General features: G+C 44.4%; 1 protein-coding gene across 2 annotated transcripts in view; it reads left to right on the top strand.

Moving 5' to 3' along the window:
* LOC119818531 (signal recognition particle 54 kDa protein) overlaps positions 1–25,434 on the top strand; it is a 67,420-nt gene extending 41,986 nt beyond the window's left edge. The window contains exons 1-5 of one of the 2 annotated variants that reach the window (XM_038335996.1): positions 6,642–6,862; positions 13,377–13,550; positions 19,448–19,514; positions 21,340–21,437; positions 22,824–25,434. In XM_038335996.1, coding sequence (XP_038191924.1) covers positions 6,782–6,862; positions 13,377–13,550; positions 19,448–19,514; positions 21,340–21,437; positions 22,824–23,030 — 627 coding nt within the window. In that variant the 5' untranslated portion in view covers positions 6,642–6,781 and the 3' untranslated portion in view covers positions 23,031–25,434. Of the gene's footprint in view, positions 1–6,641; positions 6,863–13,376; positions 13,551–19,447; positions 19,515–21,339; positions 21,438–22,823 lie in introns of those variants that run through there. The other variant, XM_038335997.1, reaches the window with a different exon arrangement.
* Positions 25,435–25,937: the final 503 nt, after the last annotated feature.

The raw sequence follows: 25,937 nt of genomic DNA, 5'->3' as shown, positions 1-25,937 counted from the left end.
CCAGTTACTAAGAAATTAGCTTAAACTTTACCTCTATATGAGTTGTCTAGTCTGTGGCATGTTATTGTAGTAGTTAGGTGATGCATGTAAATTTTCTGTGCTAGTTTCTCCCAGCATTTTTGCAAGGAAGAAATACATTTATCTGTGCTTACTATTGAGTACTTGCTAACCTATGGTCTTAAGCTGATTCCCTGCACTGACTTAGAGTCTGCAGTGTTGTAGGGTATTTGTAATTGTGTGGTGGGAGATGTATCTCTGTAGTTGGTTTACTAAAGAGCTGAATGGCCAATGGCTAGGCAGGTGGTATAGATGGGACTGGGACTGCTGGGCAGAGAGATGAACTGTGGGGGGGGGGGATAATTGCGGCTCAGTGTTGATACCAACTAGACATGGAGGGAGTCCAACATACAGAGTGAAAGAAAAGTAAAAAGCCACATGGTAAAATGTAGATTAATAGGAATGGGCTAATTTAAGTTGTAAGTGTAATCAGAATGTACTTTCCTGCCCACTAATTCTCGAATAACCACTAAGGCTTAATATTACTTCCAAATGTGTGGCCAGTGACTCGGGCTTATTACTAGCTAGCTCTTACATTTAAAGTAACATACTTTTTATGTTTTGCCATGTAGTTTAAGGTTTGTAACCTGATTTTTTATGTGTCTTCTTTCCTCAGCGACTGGTTGGCATCTCCTAGACTCCACCCTCCTCCCTGTCTTCATTTGGTTTTCCCACTTGGCTCTATCCTGCCTTTCCATAGGCCAAAGTAGCTTTATTTATCAGCCAATGAGAGCACACATTCACAGCATACAGAAAGGCATTCCACAGCATATAAGAACTAGTTAGGAAGAAACCTAAGCTACAGGCTGGGCTTTCATAATTAGTAAGTCTCTGTGCCCATTTTTTTGGGAACTGGCTGGTGGGATCCAGAAAGACTCGCTACACTGCATCAGGGTATTGATAGCTAGGCAATTTTATGCTTTTAGGGTGAAACGACTTTATAAGGCAGTATAATTATATTTTATTAATGCAAGCCTGTCATGTAAGATTTTGGGCCATTTTTTTTTCTTTTTTTGAAATGGCCTCATGCATATGTAGTTTTGGCTATCCTTGAACTCACTTTGTAGACAAGATTGGCCTTGAACTCAACAGAGAGCTGCCTGATTCTGCCTCCTTAGTACTTGGATTAAAGGTGTATAGCACTGTGTCCAGCTGACATGTGTATCTAATATTTGACAACTCTTTTCCTCCAGTTCAATAAGTATCTTTTAGCTTCACTTTTTTAAGAGATTCTTATTAGCCTAAAACAATGAATTTATCAATACTGATTGGATCATAAATGTTAAAAACAAAGCAAAAGAGCTAAGAAATTGTCTATAGTACCAGCTACTAAGAGAGAATTGAAGTGTGCCTGGCATTAAGAAATGCCCAAATCGCTCAGGATTCATCATCTTATTACTCCCCGTGCCCTGTAAACACAAATACTGTTGTATTACTTTGAAAAAAACAAAGCACTAAGAAAAACGAGGGAGCTGTGTAATATGCTAAACTTCTGACCAATAGAATGAAGGAAGGAAAAGAAACAACAGATTGCCAAGAGATGCAGGCAATCTTCCATGAGAACTTATATGATCTAGTCAAAAATAAGTAGAGAATAGTAACTTATCAGACCTAGAAAAAGAAAAAAGGAAGCTGGGCAGTGGTGGTTCAAGCCTTTGATCTCAGAGCTTGGGGGGCAGAGGCAGGTGGATTTGTGAGTTTGAGGCCAGCCTGGTCTACAGAGCAAGTTCCAGGACACCCAGGGCTACACAGAGTAACCCTATTTCTAAAAACAGAAGTGTCCATCAGGGCAGCAGTTAAAGAACGAGTGCTCTTTCAGAGGATCTGGGCTCAGTTCCCACACGCACAAGGCAGCTATCCACCATCTGTAACTCTAGTTCTAGGGGACCAACATCCTCTTCTGCCTCCAATACATACAGCCAAGACACCAAACACATTCAGTAATATTAAAGGGAAAAGAATCGATATTCCTGACACTTTTGGTTTTGTTTTGTTTTTTTGATACAGGGTTTCTTTGTGTAGCCCTGGTGGAACGATGACCAGACTGTAGACTAGGCTGGCCTTGAACTCCAAGATCTGCCTGCTGCTGTGTCCCTGGTATTGTAAAGGTGTGTGTTACCACTACCTAGCTGACATTTCTGACACGTTTTTTACAACCTAGAGAAAACAAGGTGGAACAGCCTGTTTGTGGGTATATTTTCTTTCTTAATTTTTAAAAAATTTTTCTTTTAGCTGGGTAGTGGTGCATGCCTTTAATCCCACCACCTGGGAGCTAGAGTGGCAGGAAGCTGTGGACCCACTGCACGTGGGGGTTGGGAACAGGTCTCTCGCACCCCAGATACATGCTTTTTTCCAGAGATAAACTCATGTCTGCCTCAAGTGAGGGAAGCATATAGCGATTGCTGGGTTTCACTTTCTAAGAGTTGGGCTGGCTTGCTGCTCCTGGAGGTTTTAAGTGCTGGGTGTGGCGCACAGACCAGCGAATCTCGGGATTTAAGGCCAGTTTGGTCTCCATAGTTCTAAGCCAGCCAAGGCTATGTAGTGAGATCCTGTCTCAAAAAGCAGAAAGGAAGGCGTGCTCCTTCAAAGACACAAAGGAAATGAGAATTATTGTTACATATGATTTCAACCTTTACTTTGTTCCTGGCAAGGTAAGGGGTAGTAATCTCAGTTGTTATCAAAATGGTATAAGAAACAATTGCACATTTTTGATACTTATAGAAAATTGGAGAATGGGTTTCATACTTGATGTGTGCTTGAAAATTTTATAAAATTTTAATCTAGTTATTGTATTAATAGAAATAGTGTATGAGCTTTCCCTGAGATAAGACATTTATGATTTTTAAAGATCAGTAATAGAACCCTTGAGAGAATTATATTGTGTGTGTGTGTGTGTGTGTGTGTGTGTGTGTGTGTATTTGAGATAGAAGATCTTGCTATATTACCAGATTGGTCTGAACTCCTGGACCCAAAAGACCCTCCTGCCTCATGCATCTACGTAGCTAGTGCTATATATATAGATGCCATAGTGCCTAGCAGCACTGAAGTTCAAATCCTGGCTCACTCTTCATCACATCACGTGTGCTGTTGAGCAGGTTAACCTGTGCCACCTGTTCTCATCTGTAAAAGGGGATAATTAAAGTGTTACTGAGTTGTTCTAAGAAAGAAGCATTAATACAAGAAAAAACTTCACCAGGGTTGGTATATTGGCCTCCATAAACGAAACCACTGCTTTTTAATTTTCTTTTTGCCTAAAAATGAGCAAAAATGTATTGTCAGATTTCTCTTGTGTTGTGTTTTACTCACGTGACTTTTTGAGGGGCCCACCCCCCGGCTTCCAAATCACACACACAGGCTTATTCTCAGTTACGAATGCCAGGGCTTTTCTTTTTTCTTTTTTCTTTTTCTTTCTTTTTGGTTTTTTTGAGACAGGGTTTCCCTGTAGTTTCTAGAGCCTGTCCTGGAACTAGCTCTTGTAGACCAGGCTGGCCTCAAACTCAGAGATCCGCCTGCCTCTGCCTCCCGAGTGCTGGGATTAAAGGCATGTGCCACCACCGCCCGGCTTCTTTTTTTTTAATTATTTATTTATTATGTATACAATATTCTGTCTGTGTATATGCCTGGATACCAGAAGAGGGCACCAGACCCCATTACAGATGGTTGTGAGCCACCATGTGGTTGCTGAGAATTGAACTCAGGACCTTTGGAAGAGCAGGCAATGCTCTTAACCTCTGAGCCATCTCTCCAGCCCCCCAGGGCTTTTCTTAAATTAACCTGTGTACCTTTTTCCTCTGGGCTTTTGACCACTCTCTCACTTCATGGCTGGTCCCTGAAGTCCTCTTGTTCTCCTGTTGCTCATTGTTCTCCCTCTGTTTATCCTCTCTGCCTGGCAGCCCCACCTGTCCCTGCTCCTGCCTTGCTATTGGGCTATTGGCCGTTCATGTCTTTATTAGGCCCACCAGGTGTTTTAGACAGGCACAGTAACAAGGTTTCATAGAGTTAAATGCAGCGTAAACAAAAGACACACACCTGAAAATAGTATTTCTCAACACTCTTGGGTTTCATCATCACCATCATCAGTTGCGGGGCTAGGATTAAACCCAGACATATGCCAGGCAAGTGCTCCACCGCTGAGCTTTATCCCTTAACCTCGTGTGTCATATCTGATGAAAACATACCCACATTAAGAAAAACATGCTGCTGAATGGGTAGGATAACTTGAAAAATAGCCCAACTAAATGTATACACATTCAGGTTGGAGAGATGGTTCAGTGGTTAAGAGCACTGCCTGCTTTTCTAAAGGTCCTGAGTTCAATTCCCAGCAACTACATGGTGGCTCATAACCATCTGTAATGAGATCTGGTGCCCTCTTCTGGCCTGCAGGCCTGCATGCATGCAGAATACTATATACACAATAAATAAATCTTTAATCCACATTCACTCAAACATACACATGCCGCACATAGAGTTGAGCAAAAGTCATAGGAATATTGTGTTTGAATGTTCCTGATTTTCAGTTCTTGTTCAGCCTTATTTTCCTGGTTTTACACAGTGGGTAGTCCAGATTTATCTTTATAGCTCTGTGTGCACCTAGTTTCAAGAAAAAGTATGTTTTCCAGGAGGTTTTTTTGGTCCATGCTCCAGTTTCTTTTAACGACAGTGTGAAAGGAGAAATATTTTGGCGTGTGCCTTCATTGCCTACTTCCATTAGTTGAGCTATGACAGTTTGGAAACAACTATAAATGCTCAAAATAAGCCACTGGGGTTTCTTCAATATTCTGTTGCTTTGAATAGTTGAATTATAATAAATTGTTTTTCAATTGCATGTGTTAAAATCTATTTTAAGGAAATATTTCCAGTTTATTGAAATATAACTTACATTTCGAATTTTCAATAAACATGGTCATTGTAAACCATGAAAACAATTCTAATTCAGCAGTGAAAATTGTAATTTAATGTTTGTTGCTAACTTGCTAAATACCATGTATTTATAGATATCTACATTTTAATAATAATGATTGTTGATCACCCCCATGGCAGTAAAAGGGAGGAGATTTCATACAGTGTGGAACTATGTCGTTTATTGGCCAATTTACAGAATATAACTGTTGGCTCTTATTTTCAATCTACCACAGTTTGTTTTGTTGTTTGGGACTGTTTGAATCCATTCTTTATGCCACCATATTGAACCAGATCATGAAATAATTCTTTTACTTCAAGCAAATTAATTTGGTTGTATTCATATCAGTTTTTCTAGTGAAGATTTAAGGAATTGTACTTTGTGCTTAAAGGTTTTTGTTATTGTTTGTAGATTTCCATAAGGATGGAGAATATTGGGTAGAGTGAGGAGATGAGCTCACTATAGAGAACCATCACGTGAGGATGTTAGGGCCTCGGCCTGCTGCTGCCTTTCTGAATAACAGGCATGCCGTAACTTTGGGAAATATTTTTGAATTGCGACTGGCATGAAAATACAATTTAAAACTATCAAATGAGCCGGGCTTGTAGTCCCAAGACTGAGAGGTAGGAAGATCCTGGGTTTGAGGCCAGCCTGATAGACATTTGTAAAACAGTATGTTCGTGGAAAGCTGAGGAGTGTGTGCTCTAAAGAACCACTCATTAGCTACATGGCCCATTCCTTACAAAATGGTGTGTGGAATGAAAGACCCACTGGTGAATTTTGCCTAATATGCTGGGAATCAGGAATATTACTTACTTTAGGGCTGTGTATGAGAAAGCACGTGTGAAAGAGGGGCGGGGGACTTCAGATCATCACAGTTCTGTGGCCAAAATGTGTATTCTTTTTACAAACATCATTATTTGAGACAGGGTCTCACGTAGTCCAAGATGGCCTCAAGCTCACTGTGTATGAGATGTCCTTGTGTTGCAGTTACAGGTGTGAACCATTATGCTGTACTTTTTTTTTGACTTTGTACGTATTGCTGAAGATGATCTTGTTAATAAAATGCTATTTACCTGGAGATGCTTCCACTAGCGTAATGTCGAAGTATGTAGTAAGTTCATAAATACCTCAGCAATCTTTGTGGCACTTGCCTCAAATCCCAGTACAAAGGAAATGGAGTTAGAATTGTAATTCAAGTTCACCGTCTATATAGAGAGTTCGATGCCACCCTGGGCTACATGAGACCTTGTCTCAAAGAGAAACCGACGAAGTCTTGTAGTCATCTTTGCAATTATGATTTCTTTAATTTGGTTGAACACTAGGGAAATAAAGTGTGCCCCCCCCACATCTCTTTTTATACACAGTCCTATAATAAATAATATCCCTATTTTCCAGCATACTGTAAGCAAAATTCACCCGTGGGGGCTTTTATTTCAAGGACATTTCGTGAGGAATGAAACCCTTAACAGGAGCGGTGCGTTTTACAGCCTTAGAGCGCACACTCAGCTGTCCACACGCACGCCCGTAGTTCTGGTTTTACCAGCTCAGAAACCGGTGTGTCGGGTCCGCAGAGGGCCAGCGGCCGCGGTGATCGCGTCCTGTGCAGGTAGGGCGGTGACCGGCGCTGGCCACGCCCCCCGGCTCCGCGGAAGCGGCGGAGGTCCCGCCCTGCGCCCGCAGTCCCGGCGCGCCTTCGCGGGGAGGGTAGGCTGGGTGTTGCGGCCCGGCGGTCAGGGCGACCGAGGGGGATCCTCCGTGCGGGCAGTGGGAACGTGCCTCGGATCACCCTCCGTGTCACCGCTGCACGGGCCGGCGCTGACGATGGACCGAGAGCCGGGCCGCGCGGCGGCTGGAGAGACCGAGGCGGCGGCCGCCGCGGCGTTCGGGGACGCGACTCGGCAGGTAGGTTGGCGGCGAGGGATATCCGCTGCCCCCGGTACAGATCTCCGCCGGACATTTCGGGGTTTCTCTCGGTGTCCTCGTTTTGCTCGGACAAGGAGCGCCTGCCGAGGAGGGGCGCCGCGGCCTCCGCCGCCCGGGCTTTTCTGGATGACGCTCCAGCCACCGGTTGCGAGCGCGAGAAAACAGGCGTGTCCCGGAAAGACTGTCCGTAAAGTGGCTGGAATTCAGGGGCGGCAGCCCTCGGCTGCTCCGTCTGCGGGGTCGGCCTGGCGGTGGCGAGGGACCAGGGATTAGTGAATAGCATCGCACTATAAGCACGCACTGTGTTGCTCGCTCTCTCTACTCTTTTCAGCCAGCCCAGGGCCCAGATTCAGCAAACTGCCGCCTGCTCTCATAAGGAAGCCTGATTTGGACCAACCCCTCACTGAGACTTTTATTCTTCAGATCACCTAATCCTCTTATTAATGTCTGGAGATAGGTGTTATCCCCCGTTCACGGATAAGATGATCTGCACAGCCCCACACAGAGAGGAGCTAACGGCAATTGTGAATTACAAGGGGAGTTTGTCAACGGCTACCTTCAGACAGTAAAATAATCCTGTGATACTAACTTTAATATATTTACTCCTTTGCATAAAACATTTCAACATGTAAGTAATAAAAATTACTAATGAAGTGTTTTACATTCTTCTTAAATTTTATAATTGGGTGTTAGGCACTCAGCCTATTGCACCAAATGCTTTTATTCCTTGAGCCATTATTTCTCCATACTGTCCTAAATCCAGAAAACAGTTGTGAGTGGCCACATTGTAAACCCAAATTGGTCACTAGTGGCTGGTGGTTGTTGTCTCAGTCATCACTGGTTTAGAAGAAATTGCTTTAAAACCTACTTCGGGGTATATGTAATTTTCACTAGTAAAAACTTTGAACTACTTCTTCTGAGAAAGGTGCTTTTCCAGTAGCTTCGTTTTTTGAAAATAAATACTTGAATGTTGGCCAGGACACTGGTTTGACTATGAGTGTGTCACTCCATGTTGTAATGTGCTAACAAAACCCGTGCTACGTGAGCATCCCTCAGCCCTTGCTACGCAGAAGGTGTAACCTGTAAGGAGGTTGCACGGTCTGGAAACAGTAGGTCCTGCTTGTAAGTCCAGCACTTAGGAGGCCTAAGGAGGATTGCTACCTGTGTGACGGCATCCTGCGCGGGCTGCAGTGTGACATGGTTGAGAGCAGATTCGCCCTGTGGCCTGGCTGTCTTGAGCTGCCCCCTCAGGAGTACAGTCCCGGGTGGACTTCCCATCTCCCACCGCTCTCCTGCTTTTATGGCTGCGGCTGCGCTCTCACACTGCTTCAGCTTGACCCAGCCGCAAAGGAAGCGTATGCCTCTTACTTCAGGGTGGCTTCCTGCTTTGGATTAATAATATTAAGTTGTGCTAACTTTTCCTGGGGAGGCGCAAGTACACCTCCAACCACCCCAGATGGCCATCAAGGATACCCCAAAATACAAGATCATTACAGTCCATCTCGGTGAGGCCGTGAGTTTATTGGGCCTTCTTACAGAGAGCATGGATGAGTTACAGGAACGTGGGTGACCTCAGACAGCTGCATCTCTGTCACACCCCACCCCATCATGGCTGTGACTTCATGGATTCCCTCATTTAATCAATCTTTCCTTTCTGTATAGTCTTGAATCTCCCCAAATCACTTGCAGTCTGGAGAAAGGAATGAGAACTGAAATCGCAGCAAAGGACCTCCCAGCCTTCCCTTCAGGGGTGCTGACAGTTGTCACTGCTCCCAGCCTCGCTCAGGACCTAGACACCCCTGTATTGTGCTTTAGTTGCCAGGACTCAGGCTCATTCCAAGATGGCATCTTATTATCATCAGAGAAAGAAAGTGCCAGACCACAGTGTTTTCATGTGTGGACCCACATGTGCGCTGGCCCCTGAGGAGGCTAGGAAAGATGCCTGGGGCGAGGTTTCAGGCAGTGGTTGAATGGGATCTGAATCCGGGCCCTTTGAGTAGTAGCAGCAAGTGCTCTTAATTGTTGAGTCATCTCTCCAGCCCCTGTTTTCATAGTCTTTGTTTGAAAAATAAGGATTTGCACAGTAAAGGCTGTGGAGAAAAAGGCAAACCTCACAGGAGTACCCCTTAGCCTTTTCTTTCGGTGCCCGCCCCACAGACGACAGAAGTGTTTCTGTGTATGCAATGCACTGCTTCCTTTTCAACACAGACTCTCACCATAGAGACTCCTGGAATTTACCCAGTTGTTGTTTTTTTTAATCTTACATTCCTGAGGTGAAAACACCTCCGGGAACTCCCCAGGTTTGCCCAGATTGAGGAAGAGGTCTCTGAGAAGTCATTGGTGAACTGGGAGGAAGAAGACTGCAGGCACCTTATATTCCTAGTTGCGGTAGAGAAACTCCACCAGGGCGTGGGGAGTCACACCTGTGATCTTAACATGTGGGTGTCTGTGGCAGGAGGATTTCTGTGAATTTGAGGCCAGCTGGTCTGCATAATGAATTTAGAGTAGCCTTGACAACAGAAAGAGACCATATCTCAAAAGAAAGAAAGAAAGAAAGAAAGAAAGAAAGAAAGAAAGAAAGAAAGAAAGAGAAGAAAAGAAAAAGCCCCACCCAAAGTCCCATGAGGGAAGGAGCAGAAACATTAGACTCGATCCGGGTTCTCAGCTGGGCCTTGGCCAGGCCGCCTAGGATCGGATGTGATATTTTATACAGACTCTTTTCTGAATAGACTTTTAGCAGAATCTCAGCCTCTGTCCCACTGAGGAGCTCGGGTTTCTGCTCTTCATTAATTAGCACCTCTGTTACTAGGCAGAGGTTCTGCTGTTACTGTGCTGGGGGCTGTTGTCAGCCAGAGGATAGGGTACCTGCCCATGTTACTGAAAACCTGCTTGAGGAAGGTGACAGAGTAATTCTAGGTGTTGAGTTTACTTTAAAAGAAGGCCTGAGTGTTGTGGGCATCTACAGAAAGACAATTTCTATTAAAAACGGGTCTTGTAGCTGGGTGTGGTGGCACACGCCTTTAATCCCAGTAACAAGGGTGCAGAGGCCGGAGGAGCTCTGTAAACTGAGGTCAGCCTGGTCTACATACTGAGTTCCAGGACATCCAGGAATATGTGCGCACACACACACACACACACACACACACACACATAATGAGTTCCGGGACAACCAGAAATACAGAAAGAGAGAGAGAGAGAGGGAGGGAGGGAGGGAGGGAGGGAGAGAGAGAAACTGTCTGAAAACCAACAACAAAAAAAAATCTCACAGCTCCAGAGACTCAAGATTACAGTCTAGCTAACCATGAAATATGCTAATGGATGCCTCATTTCAGACTTTACTGGCATTAGGAAGTTGTGTTTTCAGAACTTATGAAATTTGTAATTTGTTTAACTGACAGAAAATATTTTATGTGTATAAATGTTTTGCTTTTGTGTATGTATGTGCACCACAAGAGTGCTTAGATCCCCTGGAAGTGGAGTTACGGGTGGTTGTCAGCCCTGATGCGGCTCCGTGTGAGACCAACACTTGCTCCCTTACCTGCTGAGCCATTGATCCAGCTCTTCCCCCATCCCCCCCAGTAAAGTATTCTCACGTAAAGGTTTAGTATCTGTAAGAAATGAAATGTCAGAAATAGCCAGAAAATAGTTTATTTTTTTTATATTTATTTATTTATTATGTATACAATATTCTCTCTGCATGTATGCCTGAAGGCCAGAAGAGGGCACTAGACCTCATTACAGATGGTTGTGAGCCACCATGTGGTTGCTGGGAATTGAACTCAGAACCTTTGGAAGAGCAGGCAGTGCTCTTAACCGCTGAGCCATCTCTCCAGCCCCAGAAAATAGTTTATATTTTATATTTATAATTGTTGAAAAATTTGTTTCGAGTTACTTTTTGGTTGTTTTTCCTGGTGATAACTCCCTTCACTGCCCCATTCCCCAAGTTCAGGTTGGAAGCACACTCATGTTATGACACGTATGCGCACACACACAGACACATAAATAAATTTTGAAATTAAGGAGCGGGAGAGATGGCTCGGCAGTTAAGAGCACTGAGTGTCTCATAGGTTTGTTGCTTTCGAGTCTGGTTCACAGGCCGCAGGCCAGGAGCCGGATCCAGGCACTCAGCCGTGTCCTGCTAAGTTTTACTGGAATCTAGCCATGTCCACTCATTATATAGTGTCCGTATAAGCGGTTTCTCTCTGCCCTCCTGTAGAGTTCATTGTGAAAGGCACCAGCGGGGCTGCAAAACACAAGATATTACCACTCGGCCTTTACACAAAGTTTGCTTAAAACGATCGGGCTAAAATTTGAGATGTATTGTGTCCAAAACAATGGTTAATTTTATTCTCTGTGTGGGTGTTTGGTCTGTACGCATGTCTGTGTGCTTGCTGCTACAGAGCCCAGAAGAGGGTGTCAGAGTTCCTGGAGTTCAGGTGTTTGTGAATTGTCATGTGTGTACCTAGATCCTCTTAAGAGGAGCAAGGGCTAAGCCATCTCCACGTCCCTCTTTTGTTTGATCTTTAAGATGGGATCTCTTGTAGGGCAGGCTGGCCTAAAATTTACTGTGCAGTGGAGGCTGGCCTTGAACTCCTGATTCTCCTGGCTCTCCTTCCTAAATGCTGAGATTATGGGCTTGCACTAGCTACCGCATCTGTCTTACATCTTTTATATGAAATGAGATAATTAGAACAAGTCAAATGCTACTAAAAATTATTAACATACCAAGAATGTTACTCAAATTGGTTTTATACTTAATGTAGTTTTGGTACTGTAGAAAACCCTGTGAATCATGTTTTGGGCTTTCTCTTTTGTAGGTTTTAAAAATTGGCAAAAGTCAGGATTAACAAATTTTATGATAGTTTTTATGATTTAGATAGGACAAGTATGACACTGAGTTCCATCCCTGGAACATACTTTTTAAAAATAGTTTGTAATTCTAGCACTGGTGAGGCAGAGGCAGGTGGGTCCCAGGGCTTGCTGGCCAGTCTGCTCTTCTTGGAGAGTTCAGGGCCAATGAGAGCCCTGGCTTAAAAAGTAACAATGATGGCCAGGTGGTGGTGACACCATGCTTTTAATCCCAGCACTCAGGAGGCTGAGACAGGTGGATCTCTGTGAGTTCCAGAACAGCCAGAGCTACACAGATAAACCCTGTCTCGAAAAAACAACAAAACAAACAAACAAACAAACAAAAAATACCAAAAAGCAAAACAAAATAGAAAAAAAATTGATGGAATGATGGATGACACCTTTGGTTGTCCTCTCGTTCCACGTGCAAACACATATATTACCTGCCCAGCCCCTGACACACACACACACACACACACACACACACCTGCACTTCCCAAACTGAATAATCACACTACTCAGTTGATGGATAAAAAAGGATCAAAATTCACAATTATACTCAGCTACATGGCAAGTTCAAGGCCAGCCCAGACTAAACACACATACACAGAACAAAAACAAAACCCTAGTAAATAATTCCCTCATAATGAAATTTGGGTGTGTTTAGAATTCCATACATAAGTACTTTCTGTTTGTTTGTATTGTATTTTGGTTTTTGTTTCTGAGACAGGGTCTGTGTAGCCTGACTGTCCCGAAACTCACTATGTAGACCAGGCAGGCCTCAGAACTCAGAGATCTGCCTGCTCAGCCTCCAGAGTGCTGGGATTAAAGGCCTGTGCCACCACACCGGTCTCCTATAAGTAGTTTTGAAATTTGTAAATCTTTGTTAAAAAAAAAAAAAAGAAAAACTGTTGCCACATCTATACTAATGATCACGTTATCTGAAAGTTCAGGTGTAGAACACTGAAGGCTTTTCAGATTTTATTTGACACAGTGTATAAAATTCTCCCTAACCCCCCAGGCTGGAGAGATGGCTCAGCAGTTAGGAATTCTTGTTGCTCCTCCAGAGAGGATGGTGGATTTGGTTACTAGCACCCACATGGTGGCTCACAACCGACCATAACTCCCAGTCCAGGGGTCCAATGTGGGCCAGGTACACATGTGATACACATACGTATTATGTAGGGAAAACACTCATGTATATAAAAATAAATCTGAAAAAGAAGTTTCCTCCATTTTAAATACCTTCTCCACAGGAGCCCTTCATCTCTGTAGAGACTTACTGAATTTTGACACCCTCATGGCCTTAAAAGGATTTAAGATTCCTTAAGTTTGTATAATTTTTTAAAATTGCTGAAGGACTTGTCTAGTTTCTTTGGCCTCTAAAATAAAGCAAACAGGGTCTGAAGAGGTGGCTCAGACTGCTCTTCCAGAGGACCCAGGTTCAATTCCCGGCACCCACATGGCAGCTCACACCTGTAACTCCAAGATCTGACACCCTCACACAGACATGCATGCAAGCACAACACTAATGCAAATAAAATGAAAAGTAAGTGCATTAATTAAAAAATAAAGGCTATATCTGTTAGCTGCGTGATGAAAGAAAGACTCACTCAAAGCCCTTCTTCACTTTCCCCTCCTCTAGATGAGCAGTGAAAGGGGCTTTGAGAATGTGGAGCTGGGAGTCATAGGGAAGAAGAAGAGAGTCCCGCGGAGAGTCATCCACTTCGTTAGCGGGGAGACCATGGAGGAGTACAGCACCGACGAGGATGAAGTCGACGGCCTGGAGAAGAAGGATGTGCTGCCCACTGTTGACCCGGTACGTGTGCTGCTGTGGCCGGGCGGGCTGGGCTCCTTGAACAGTGGATGGAAAGGGACCGTTGAAGTTGAAATCCACTACCATCCGTTACCATCTGGGGGAAAACATTATTTTTTACACAATCCGGATGGAAACATTTCCAGCATCTCAATAGCCTACACCAGTTGTGCTTCCTTGGATCACGGCTCTTTATCTGTGTGAATTCGTGTCTGATTCTCGTAATCATTATTTGAATCCTGGTCCCTTTCAGTTCACGGAAAGGCGTGTCCTTCAAGGGAGCGAAGTCCACTGACCACACGTTTACTGTGGGCCCCTCTGAGAGGTTCTGGTGTGGATGCGCATTGGTCATGGGGCAGTGTCTTGTGTGAACTGTATGCTAGTGGGGAGATAGGCAATAAATAAATAAATGTTCCATGATTAACCAGGCTCTCAAAAGTGCTATAAATGAAATAAAGCCTAGAAACACATTTAACATTTATATTTAAATTTAAAAAATATATTTAAGACATGCTAACTTTTATAAGATTTAGTTCGTAAATTTTTGGCTATTAAAAAAAAATCAATCCTAGCTAGGTGGTTGGCAGTGCACGCCTTTAATCTCAGCACTCAGGCTGCAGAGGCAGGTGGATATCTGTGGGTTCGAGGCCTCATGTACAGAGCTAGCTAGTTCCATGATAGGCTAGGCTACAGAAAGAAACCCTGTCTCAAACCTCCCAACCCCTCCCCCAATTCCAAATTCTCTAGTACAGAGAATATTCAATGTACAATATGCTCAGAGTAGCCAGACATGTTGAATAATAGTGGTAATCCAGATGGTGGAAGGTTGTCTGGGTAAATGTTTTCCTTTTTGGAACTCGCTCTGTAGACCAGGCTGGCCTCGAACTCCCAGAGATCCTCCTGCCTCTGCCTCCCGAGTGCTGGGATTAAAGGCGAGCACCACCACCACCCAGCTAGCTATATCCATGGCTTTAAAAATCATTGTCAGGTAGGAGGTAGAGGCAGGAAGATCAGGAGTTCAAGACCAGCCTCAGCTATATAGCAAGTCTGAGGTCAGTCTGGGCCTGTCTCAAAGGAAAGAAAATAAAGTTGTCTCAAAAGTTACCCAGTATCTACGTAGAAATAAAGTGTCATGTTGTCATAGAAAGCAGAATCCTTACCACCTATGGATTCAGTCTTTTAAAAAGAGCTTGGTTGTTTGAACCCCTGCTTCCATGCACACAGGTTCACCTGTTCAGGTATAATTTAGTAGTAGTTGGCATATCCACAGACCTGCAGTCACAGCCACGGTCAGGTTAGCATGTTTACGTCACCTTGACCAGCTTTGTTTCGCTTTCTGCCCTCTACTTCCTGCCTCCTTCCCGGCAGTCACTGATCCTCCTGCCCAGGGATAGGTTTCCCTGTTACGAGCAGACGTGTGTCCTTCCCGACTGTCTCCTTTCATCCAGCTTGAGGTTTTCAAGGTCCATGTATGTTATAGCATCTGTTGGTACTTTGTTCCTTTTTATGAGATTATTGTATTACGTAATATCCAAATAATACTTTATTGTGCGACTATACCGCCTTTTTCTCATTCCTTTGTCGGTCAGTGGAAACTCTGGTTGTTTATGCCGTTCAGGCCACATGATTATTGTGCTGTGAATACAGACTTTTGTGTCACCGTGTTCTATGTCCGGGTGTGTGGTCAGGAGTGGAGTAGCTAACTGTTTCACAGCTGAGGAACTTTGTCCATCGCATTACAGATGGCTGCAGGTCATCATGTGGTTGCTGGGAATTGACCTCAGGACCCTTAACCTCTGAGCCATCTCTCTAGCCCTTTAATTTTTTTTTAACTTTTATTTTTATTTCCTGTGTTTGGGTGTTTTGCCAGCCTGAGTGTTTGTCTGTGTACCATGTGTGTGCAGAGGCCAGAAAAAGGTGTCTCCTGAGTGCTGGGATTTAAGATGCGTGCCTCCATACTTGGTTAGAGATTTAATTCTCACGTTTATTTTTAAAGTTTTATAGTATCATCATGGGCATGGAAAGTCCCAAGTTCAAGGCCAGCTTAGATGCCATAGTAGTTCCAGGCCAGGCTAGGCTGCTTAATAAATCCGACTGTGTATAGTTTATACATTCAGGCAGCCTGTAGCCCAGGCTTGTCCAGAATTCAAGGAGATCCTCCTGCTTTGGCCTCTTAAGTGCCGAGATTACAGGTGTGCTCAGAGTCGCAAGCAGCCACATCTGTTCTGAATTAGTTTTCTGTTTGATACAGGTAAGGGACAGACTTGGTACTCTGCCATGTGGTTTTCCAGATGTCACAGTGTAACTCGTAAAGTCTGCTTTCTCCCTCTGAGCAGTGTCTTAGTTTTCTGTTGCCGTGAAGAGACACCATGACCACAGCAACTCTTACAAAGGAAAACATCAATTGATGCTTTTAGTTTCTGTGGTTTAGTCCATTATCATCATGGCGAGAAGCATGGTGGCACACAGGCAGACATGGATGTAGTATGAATTCTAATTGTTCTTAATAAAAACCTGGAGTCAGATATTAGGGGTGAAAACTGAGAGATCAGAGAAGCAGAGTGGTCAGTCTCTAGAGAGACCTTTTACCTCTACTAATGTTCAGACCAGAGGGGCGATCCGTCCTCAGACTGCATCTGCAGACTGCACTGAGCTCCTGTCTCCTCCGCCTTATATTTCTCTCTCCACCCAGAGATATCACTCCTGTCTCCACCTCCCTAGTGCTGGGGTTTAGAGTGGGATTTCAAGTGCTGGGGTTACCTTTGTGTGAGCTCTGTTTCTCTTATAGACTGGATTGTTTTTCAGGTAGCCCAGGGTGACCTTGAACTCACAGAGATCCCTCTGCCTCTGTCTTTTTTTTTTTTTTTTTTTTTGCGGTTAAAGGTGTTCCCCACTGCCTGGCCTCTAGTGGCTTACTTAGCTCTGCACTCTGATCTTCGGGCAGGCTTTATTTGTTAAAACACAGACAAAACATCACCACACATGGTGCTGGAGAATCAGCTGAGCCCTACATCCTGATCTGATGGCAGACGCACACACAACACGCACGCTCGCGCTGGACTTTTGAGACCTCAGAGCTCACCTCCAGGGACACCCTCCATCAAGGCCGCACCTCTCAATCCCAAGAGGGCCGCTCCCCGGTGACCAAGCATTCAAATCTATGAGCTTGTGTGGGAGCTTTCTCATTGAAACCACCACACGTGGTCCTGGTGGTCGTGTCGAGTCCTCGGAGTACTGAATGTGGTTTATTCTGGACCTAAGCCCCTCCACTGGGTCTGTGCCCCTTCCTTGTGTCTCGTCTTCCGGATCACTGGAGCACAGGTGTTCTCTTATGTCTGCTGCAGAATGTGAAGCTAGAAAATGTGGATACTGGTCTTGTTTGCTTTCTCCTCTTTTCTAGATAGTTTTGGCTGTTCTAGGTCCCTTAAAATACCGTGTGGCGGGCACTGCGAGGTTCAGTTCCCGGCACTCACATGTCAGCTTACAGCTGTCTGTAACTCCCAAGATCTGACACCTCACACAGACATGCATCCAGGCAAACTACCAATGTACATAAAATAAGAATAAGCAAATTATTTTAAAAAAAAATACCATGTGAATTTTAGAATTAGTTTGTCAGTTTCTGAAGAGAAGGCAGTGAAGATCGTGTTGCCTCCGAAGGTCTGTTTAGGGCATTGGTTCTCAGCCTGTAGGTTTCGATCCCCACAAAGGTTACATAGCAGATGTTTACATTAGAACTCATAACAGGAGCAAAATGACAGGTATGGAGTAGCAATGAAATAACTTAGTGGTTGGGGGTCACCACAGCTTGAGGAACTGTATTAAAGGGGCACAGCATTAGGGAGGTTGAGAATTATTGATTTAGGGAGTATGGCCATATTATTACCCACAGAATTGTTTGAAAATCAAAGTCTTGGGGGGGGGGGAAGACAAAAGACACATGTTTAGAGGAAAAAATGTGGGGTTTTACCTGTAAACTAAAACCCTTGAAGACCCACAGTGAAGTCCCAGCTAGGTACATCTGAGATGGGGATGGTGACAGGGCTCTGGGGAGACCCTTGAGCCACCTGTGATTTTGGCTCAGCAACATCCATGTCCAAATAACGGGCTGGGTAAGCTCCTTCTGCGTGACTGTGGTGACGACAGGTGCCTCCCGCTTCCCCAGGCAGAGCTGGGTTCTTTGGTAATCCTCGCTTCAGTGCTGGCCATTACTGTCCTAGAAACAGCTTCAGGAGGGCTGTCCAGTGAGACCGTCGGTATGCTTTCTCCTGTCTGTGTTTGTGCACGTTCACGTGTGTGCTGGTGTGCCCATGTGTGCACGTGTTGTTCTCCAGAGCTGCCTGCCTTGTTTGAGAAAGGATTTTTTTTTTTACTGGCATCAGGGCTGGGCGGCGAGCCCTGCAGGCCACCTGTCTGCCGTTGTGCTGGAATTACCAGCAGGCGCTACATGCCTAGGTCTATATGCTTGGGTCTTTTCTGAGTGGTTTCTTTCTCGTACAACCTGGTATATAATATAGAAATTTCACATTACATGTTATAAAAAGTATGCCAGGCATGGTGGTACATGACTTTATGCCTAGAACTCAAGAGACACGTGGACGTTTGATGTCAACCTGGTCTACAGAGTGCATTATCTCCTCACCCCCTGGCAGACCTGCTTTCATCACGAGATGAGGTACACTCGGTCTTTTTAGAGACAGCATCCTCTGTAGTCCAGATAGATGCCTTGGAAGTTGATAGACACTTAAAGTGTCGTTATTCTGGCTATGCCTTCCAAGCGCTGGGATAACTAAAGGTCTGCACATCCGACTCTGCTCAGTCTTCAGACGTGTTCTTGGTTGGCTTTTTAATGCCTTTATAATCACGAATATATCTTCACTAAAAAGATTATGAACAAATTTCTCTTTCTCCTTGAAAGCAATTTAAGAACAAGTATTAATGCATCCAAATGCAGGCTCTATATAAACAAAAATATCGGTTCAGTGAAGCATGTCTGCGGTGTCAATTCTGTCATTAAAGGCATTGTTCGTTATCTTAGGCAACCTTCACACAAGCAAGAACCAAGATTAGTTTGCTGTAAGCAGCATTCTACCAGCGGTCTTTGCCAAATGCAGTAAACTGTCTCGGGGTGTGTGCTCTAGTCCCATGATTATTCTTTAAGAGAAGAAAGCAGCCGGCCGTGATGCTGAACACCTTTAATCCCTGCACTCAGGCAGCAGAAGTAGGCAGATCTCTGTGAGTTCTAGGCCAGCCTAGTCTACATATCGAGTTCCAGGACAGCTAGAGCTTCAGAGTGAGAACCTGTCTCAAAGTAAATAGGGAGGTAGAGATGGAGAGGGAGGGAGGGAGGGAGGGAGGGAGGGAGGGAGGGAGAGAGAGAGAGAGAGAGAGAGAGAGAGAGAGAGAGAGAGAGAGAGAGAGAGAATATGAAGGAGGAAAGGAGGGAGGAAGGAAGAAAGAAAAAAGAAAGGGCAAAGAGCCCTTCCTTCCAGTTGTTTTTACCATTGAAAGTCCACTTGTTATGCCCTTACTTACCGTAGTTTCTCCAGCAGAGTTTTCCTGCTGTAACATTACATGTTACTTGTTAGGCATGCCCACAAGGGTCTTTCTGTGGATACTGCACCCTCTTGGATGTGCTTTGAAGAATGAAGACATTGCAAGGTGGGAGAAAGGCTGGAGAGTTTGTAGGCAGCACGGACTGAGTTCCATTGCCATTCCATCGCTGAATCTGCTTTTGGTCCTTCATGGGTAAAGGTGGTGGAAATTATGTGGAATAAGATGAAGTGTCCTTGTGGAATTTGGGTATTAACACTTAGGTTTCTATTGGACTGATTTCTGCCTGTGTGCTCTGAAGAGGGTGGTGATGGGTGGATGTTGCTAACCCGACTTTCTTGTTGCAGACAAAGCTTCCCTGGGGCCCCTACTTATGGTTCCACATGCTTCGGGCCGCCACCTCCACCCTCTCAGGTATCGCGCTTCTGTGTGACTATCGTATGATTGCCGTAGTAAGTTCTCCCCATGGGAGCTTTACCAAGTGAGATGCTCCTGCTGAAGAAGAAACAAACCAGGGAACTACTTTGTCCTGGAGTAGCCAGCTAGCGTTAAAAAGTACTATCCAGCTTGTACTACAAATGTTCTTCAGCTTAGAGTTGTGTTAAAAAGCAGATCAGGGCCAGCAAGTTGGCTCAAGCAGGTGAAAGTGCTTGCCACCAAACTGACAGGCAGATTTGATCCCTGGAAACCCTGTCAGGGAAGAACTTATTCCTGCTGAGTTGTCCTCTGACCTCCACACAATACGCTGCCTCCCTAAGTATAATAAAAGCCACCCCTGGAAAATGACACCATTAATGTAGACACGATTGTCATGTTTTGACCCTGTCACCGTCTGTTCTGTTACTTTACCATTTGGTTCTCTACTGCTGTTAATCACATTGTGTCTACTGCTTATTCTAAAGCCTTATTATATAAGCCATTTGTATTTTAATTTTTATTCGCATTTAATTTCTTTCTTGCATATTAGCATCTTATCATTTTACTCTTCGTTATGTAGTTATGGCAATGCATGGTTTCTTCCCTGTAATTTTTTTTATGGTCCTGAGGACTGACCCTGCCCTGTACATCCTAGGCAAAAGCTCTTCCACTGAGCTATTGTCCCAGCAATATTTCATTCACTTCTTAAATGAAAATGTAACTAGTATCTGAAGGAAGTGAATTATCAGCTTATATGCTTATGCCAATAATGTTTAAATCGTAAAATTTACTGTTTCCAACTAGCTACTTGATAACTTTGTCTTGGTTTTTTGAGACAGGGTTTCTCTGTGTAGCTTTGGAGCCTGTCCTGGAACCCGCTCTGTAGACCAGGCTAACCTCAAACTCACAGAGATCCTCCTGCCTCTGTCTTCCGAGTGCTAGGATTAAAAGTGTGTGCCATCACTGCCCGATTAATTATCGGGGTTTTTTTTGTCTTTTTCTTTTTAATTAGAGCAAATCATGGCTAGTATTTGAGCCAGCATTTACTGAGCGTGTATTGTGCTTAAGACTGCTCAGTGTGTGCCGGGCAGTGGTGGCGCACTCGGGAGGCAGAGGCAGGCGGATCTCTGTGAGTTCGAGGCCAGCCTGGTCTACAAGAGCTAGTTCCAGGACAGGCTCTAAAAAAGCTGCAGAGAAACCCTGTCTCAAAAAAAAAAAACCAAAAAAAAAAAAAAAAAAAAAAGACTGCTCAGTGTGACAGAAGAACACAAGCCTCACACACAGCTCTATATTTGATGTTAGCTCTTTTATCTTAAGAGACTTTCCGTCTCTTAAGCCTGACCTCTCAGTGCCCTCCAGAGCCGCCAGAATACACGGCAAAAGCAATTTAAGGGTCTGTTCCGGCTCACTGTTGAAGGGACCACACTGTCTGGTGAGGAAGCCATGGCAGCCATCACCCAGTGATACCCTAACCTTCTGATACAGCGTGTTTTACTAAAGAGAGCCCTCTAACTGGTGAGAAGCGGAGAGCAGAACCGTGGCTGGCCTAGCACACATCTGGTCCCAGCACTTCGGAGGCTGGTGGAGGGTCGCTGATTAAATACTCTGAATCTGCTTGTCGCATAGCGAGAAACTGTTCTCTAAACAAACATGCAAAAATAGGAATGTGAACAGGCCGGGTGCCCAGGATGGAAGTGAGGAGACAGGGTGATAAATTTGTCAGGTTTAGGGGTAAAACAGTAACTCTTGTACTGTTAGTACTACATAAAATGCTCAAGGAATGTTGATGGTGTTGTATGTCTCTTAATTTTTGCATCTTTAGTGTGTGACTTTCTTGGAGAGAAGATTGCATCGGTTCTGGGCATCAGCACCCCAAAATACCAGTATGCCATTGATGAGTATTACCGGATGAAGAAGGAGGTGTGTCTCCTTTTCTTGCTTGATTGATGGTTTGCCCAAGGCTCGATGAGCTCCGTAATGAGTGTGTGGACACTCTTGGAGCTAAAAAGGGAGCTCCTGTGTCTTTTTGCAGTGCTAGGCATCAAACATGGGACTTTACACATGCCAGACAAGGGCTCCGCCACTGAATATAGCTTCTTTAGTTTATTAAATTAACAGATTTTTGAATTCAGATTTGCTAAGGTAAATGTATAAAACCTATGCTAGGCTTCATTTGCCAGTGCTAATAAATTAGGGGCCTCGTGTATTAATTTCATCTTTTTTATGTAACTTTTGGTATTGTTATTTTAAAAATGGAGAATACCACCCACCCTGTGTAAGTAGTTAGGTAGTTACTGAGTTCTCCAAGCCTCAGGTCTCTGTCTTCATGAGAACTGCATCTCTTCGTAGGGTCAGTGTCTAAAATGCTCAGAAGAGCACCCAGTGCGCACTGGCAAGCTCACGGTAAACCAGAGTGTGTCACCGTCCTTCAAGGGAATGGAGCAGCAGGGCAGGGAAGGCCAGAAGAGGCGTGAACACAGCATTTGTTCCTTTGTTCATTCAGCTTTGTCCTTCCTTGGAGGACTGTGCCTGGAGGTCACCTTTACTCCACTGTGTGGCTTCAAACGTGTTCTTAACAAAAACAAAGGTGATCCTCCCGAGAGGCTACTCATTCTGGCCTGACTTGTATCTCAGGGTGCAGAGACTCCCCTCCCCCATGTACATTTGTGAACCGAGGTGTCGCTGTGTACGACACTTGTGAACCGAGGTGTCGCTGTGTACGACACTTGTGAACCGAGGTGTCGCTGTGTACGACACTTGTGAACCGAGGTGTCGCTGTGTACGACACTTGTGAACCGAGGTGTCGCTGTAGCCTCTCTAGTGCTGCTTTGGTGTGATCCTCTCTAACTGCAGAGTCTTGAGGGCAGGACCTGGGTCATCTGCACCTTCATTAGTGCTTAGGGAAAAACTAACCATTAATGAATGACCCAACCTGTTACTAAACAGGATGACACCTTATAATTAACGTGTCACAGTAGCTAATACAAGTGTCATAGTAGCTCATTTGTTACTTTACTGGGTAAGTTAATTTAACTAAGTGCTGGGCCATCCGCCTTTTAAAATAACTAATTTGAGAAAGGGAAAGAGATAGGTTTGTTTTGGTAGTGGTAGGCCACCCGCCCTCCCTCCCTGTGTGGTGTTAGATCCCCAGCATGCACTTTACCATTGAGCTACACCCCCACCCCAGAAGTTTGTCTTAATTAGACACTAAAGTTTGGTTTTTGAAGAAAAAGAGGCCATTGAAAGAAAGCACATATGTTCCTTTGGGCATTAGAATTTTAACTTCTGACATTTCCCATTTTTTAGGAGGAGGAGGAGGAGGAGGAAAATAGGATGTCTGAAGAAGCAGAAAGACAATTCCAGCAAAACAAGCGGCAGGCTGACTCCATCGTACAGACCGATCAGCCAGAAACAGCGGTGTCCACCTCATTTGTGAACGTCAACTTTGAGATGGAGGAAGACTGTGAAGTAATTACGGAACGGAAGCAGCAGCCAGCCTCTGGCCCACCGTAGGACGAAATGACATGTATTAAGTGTTACACCCTAAACGTCAATCAGGAGCTTTTTACATTTTGTTTAGTGGGACTGAAAACAACTATTTATATTTTAAATTATTAAGGGAAAAATCTTCATTTTTATGCTCTATCTGTCACAGTCAGATCTGAAGTTGGGATGTTTTTATTATGGTAAATTAGTGACTGCCCCACCCCTGCCTGCCCTGTGCTGGGGAGCAAACCCAGGGCTTCTTTCACACACACTAACCCAGTGCTCTGTCACTAAGCCCAGCACTTTGATTTTAAAATGATCTTCTATAAAACAAAAGGACATTTAGTTAGGTGTGATAACACACACCTTTAATCCTAGCACTAGGGAGGCCTGTGGTTCTGTGTGAGTTCACAGCCTACCTGGTCAACATAGTGAGCTTTAGCCTCGCCAGTGAGATTCTGTCTCAAAAAACAAAATAAAACAAAAACAGAAACTGAAAGCATTGTACATTAAAAAAGGACTTAAGTTGTTCATTAAGGTTTTTGGTGTGGGGGCATTTTTTTTTAAAAAAAGTATTGATAACTCATCTTTGGAGCTAATAATAATCCTAACAGCCCGGGAGTAAAGTTCCCTGTGTTTCACGCTTTGCCTTCCGTGCGTGTAACACACCTAACACCGCTTTCACACAGCGGTAGTCCCGCGTGTGATAAGAGCAGACAGAAGCACTGTCGATCGCTTTTTTTTTTTTTTTTGAGACAGGGTCCTCTGTGTCCCAGCTCTGTAGACCACGCTGGCCTCTAACTCACAGAGATCCCCCTGCCTCTACTCAGCCACCACCCGGCTTTGTTGAGAGTATTTATGGAAAAGTGCTAAATGTACTAAAGATTAAGATGGTTCTCATTTTCACGGCTCGTCGCTCTCGAATTTTCGGTAGTTAGTAGCTTGCTCTGATCACAGATTAACACTGGTCACTGAATTTGGAGTTGTAGTCCGGCGTTGGTCCCCAGCGACTGCCCCATGGCTGGCACCTTGGGTATGTCAGACTTACTCAGCCCTTTCTGCACCACAGACAGGGTAGCGGGGAGATGAGGAATTGGTACCAGGTTGGTCTTGTTCACCATTTTGAAGTCACAGCAGTGAGCTGGACCGTTGATGTGAACCAGGTTCGGCCCTCTCTCTCCTTACTAGGTTACCCTTACAAAGTTGTGTAATATGAGTGTAAGTTAAGAAGTGTTCCTACAGATGTGTTCAGAACCTTTTATCTGTTTAACTTTGATTTATAACCAAATGTGGATAAAGAGAAAGTGGACAGTGTTCTAGATGCTGATCACAGCTTTTAGAAATTACCTCTTAAACTAGCCTTCTAAGTAGCAGGGTGCCTTCTGTCTTCAATGTGCTGCGCAGTGCAAATATGGACGGGTGAGCACACTGTCGAGACCTGCCAGTGGGCTCTCAGTAGGCTCATCTGAAAGCCGGTTTTCTAACTGGATATTCAAAGTTTGAGTCAAAGTTTCAGTTGGACCGAAATTTGTAAGGCTCAGCAAGTATGGAGTCCTCCTTGGAGTTGTGACTGGTGAGCTCCCTTCAAGGGTGCAAACGACGTGACTTAGTCCTTAGAGGTTTATCCTTAGCTTGTGTAACTAAGGCCACTATCAGTTACACTTTACTAAAACCCAGTCTTAAGTTGCTCAAACATACTGGCCTGACGTCTTCCTCTTGGTGCGGTGTCACCTCAGACACCTAGTCCTGAGGTGAAGGCGGGCAATGGAAGGCGACCCACGAGAGCATCTCTCCTGAAGCGCTAGTTCTCAGTTTACACCACAGCTAGTGATTACAGTAGGCAGCCGACCTGCCAAGGCTCCGGGTTCCTCAGTTTACTTTTGCTGCTTGTTGGGCAGCAGCTGGTTTGTGATGTTTGGAGTTATTCACTGTGCCTTACGTTTTTATACTTTGGTTTATGCAAATTATAAAATTTATTACAAATGGGTTAAATGGTTGGTTTTATTTTAAGCCTCTCACCTTTTCCTACTTTCCAGTCCTTTGTAGAATTGTTTTCGCCTCTGGATCATATCCATGACATTCTACCTTCCTCTGAGTTCTCTTTCTATAAAAACTGAACACAAGCCAGGTGTGGTGGCTGTCTGCACTCCCAGCACTGGGAGGCTGAGGTAGGATCATGAGCTGGAGGCTGGCCTAGACTACAGACTGAGATCCTTCTAGTTCAGCAACAAATAACAACCAAAACCCCATAAAACATGAGTTAGTATGATGAATTAGTAAATTCCCTAACAAAAACCTTTTAACAAAAGGTACAGTTTTGTAAATGTAACTTGATAATGGTTAATAAAATAGACAAACTTTCACACTTGTGATTTTAATGAAAGCAAGACATTTGCTTGAATACTTTTTTTTTTTTGAAACACCATCTTTTTTTTTTCCCTGGTTTTTCGAGACAGGGTTGCTCTGTAGCTTTGGAGCTTGTCCTGGAACTAGCTCTTATAGACCAGACTGGTCTCGAACTCACAGAGATCTACCTGCCTCTGCCTCCCAAGTGCTGGGATTAATAAAGGCGTGCACCACCACTGTCTGGCTTGAAACACCATCTTAACAAAAATGAAGTTGGGTACAGTGCTTGCTGGTGAGCCTGGCAACCTGAATCGGAGCTCCAGAACCCATGTGGGGGGAGAGAGAAATGTTCACTGACCTCCATGTGTGCTCTGGTGTTCACATACAGTAAATAAATGCAATCTTAAAAAGAAAAAAGCAAAATAAGGACAGTGGCACTCATTTGTAAAGTCAGCACTTGGGAGGAAGAGGTGATGGCTGTTTATGAAGCCAACCTAGTCCACATAGCAAATTCCAGGCCAGTCAGAGCTACATAGTGAGACCATGTGCCCCCCCACCAAAAAAAGGTCACATTTAAAGCTGTTGAAT

Source organism: Arvicola amphibius, chromosome 7 (genome assembly GCF_903992535.2).
Source record: "Arvicola amphibius chromosome 7, mArvAmp1.2, whole genome shotgun sequence".
NCBI lineage: Eukaryota > Metazoa > Chordata > Mammalia > Rodentia > Cricetidae > Arvicola > Arvicola amphibius.
Note: the sequence above shows the minus strand (reverse complement) of the source record. Positions and strands in the feature narration are given on the sequence as shown.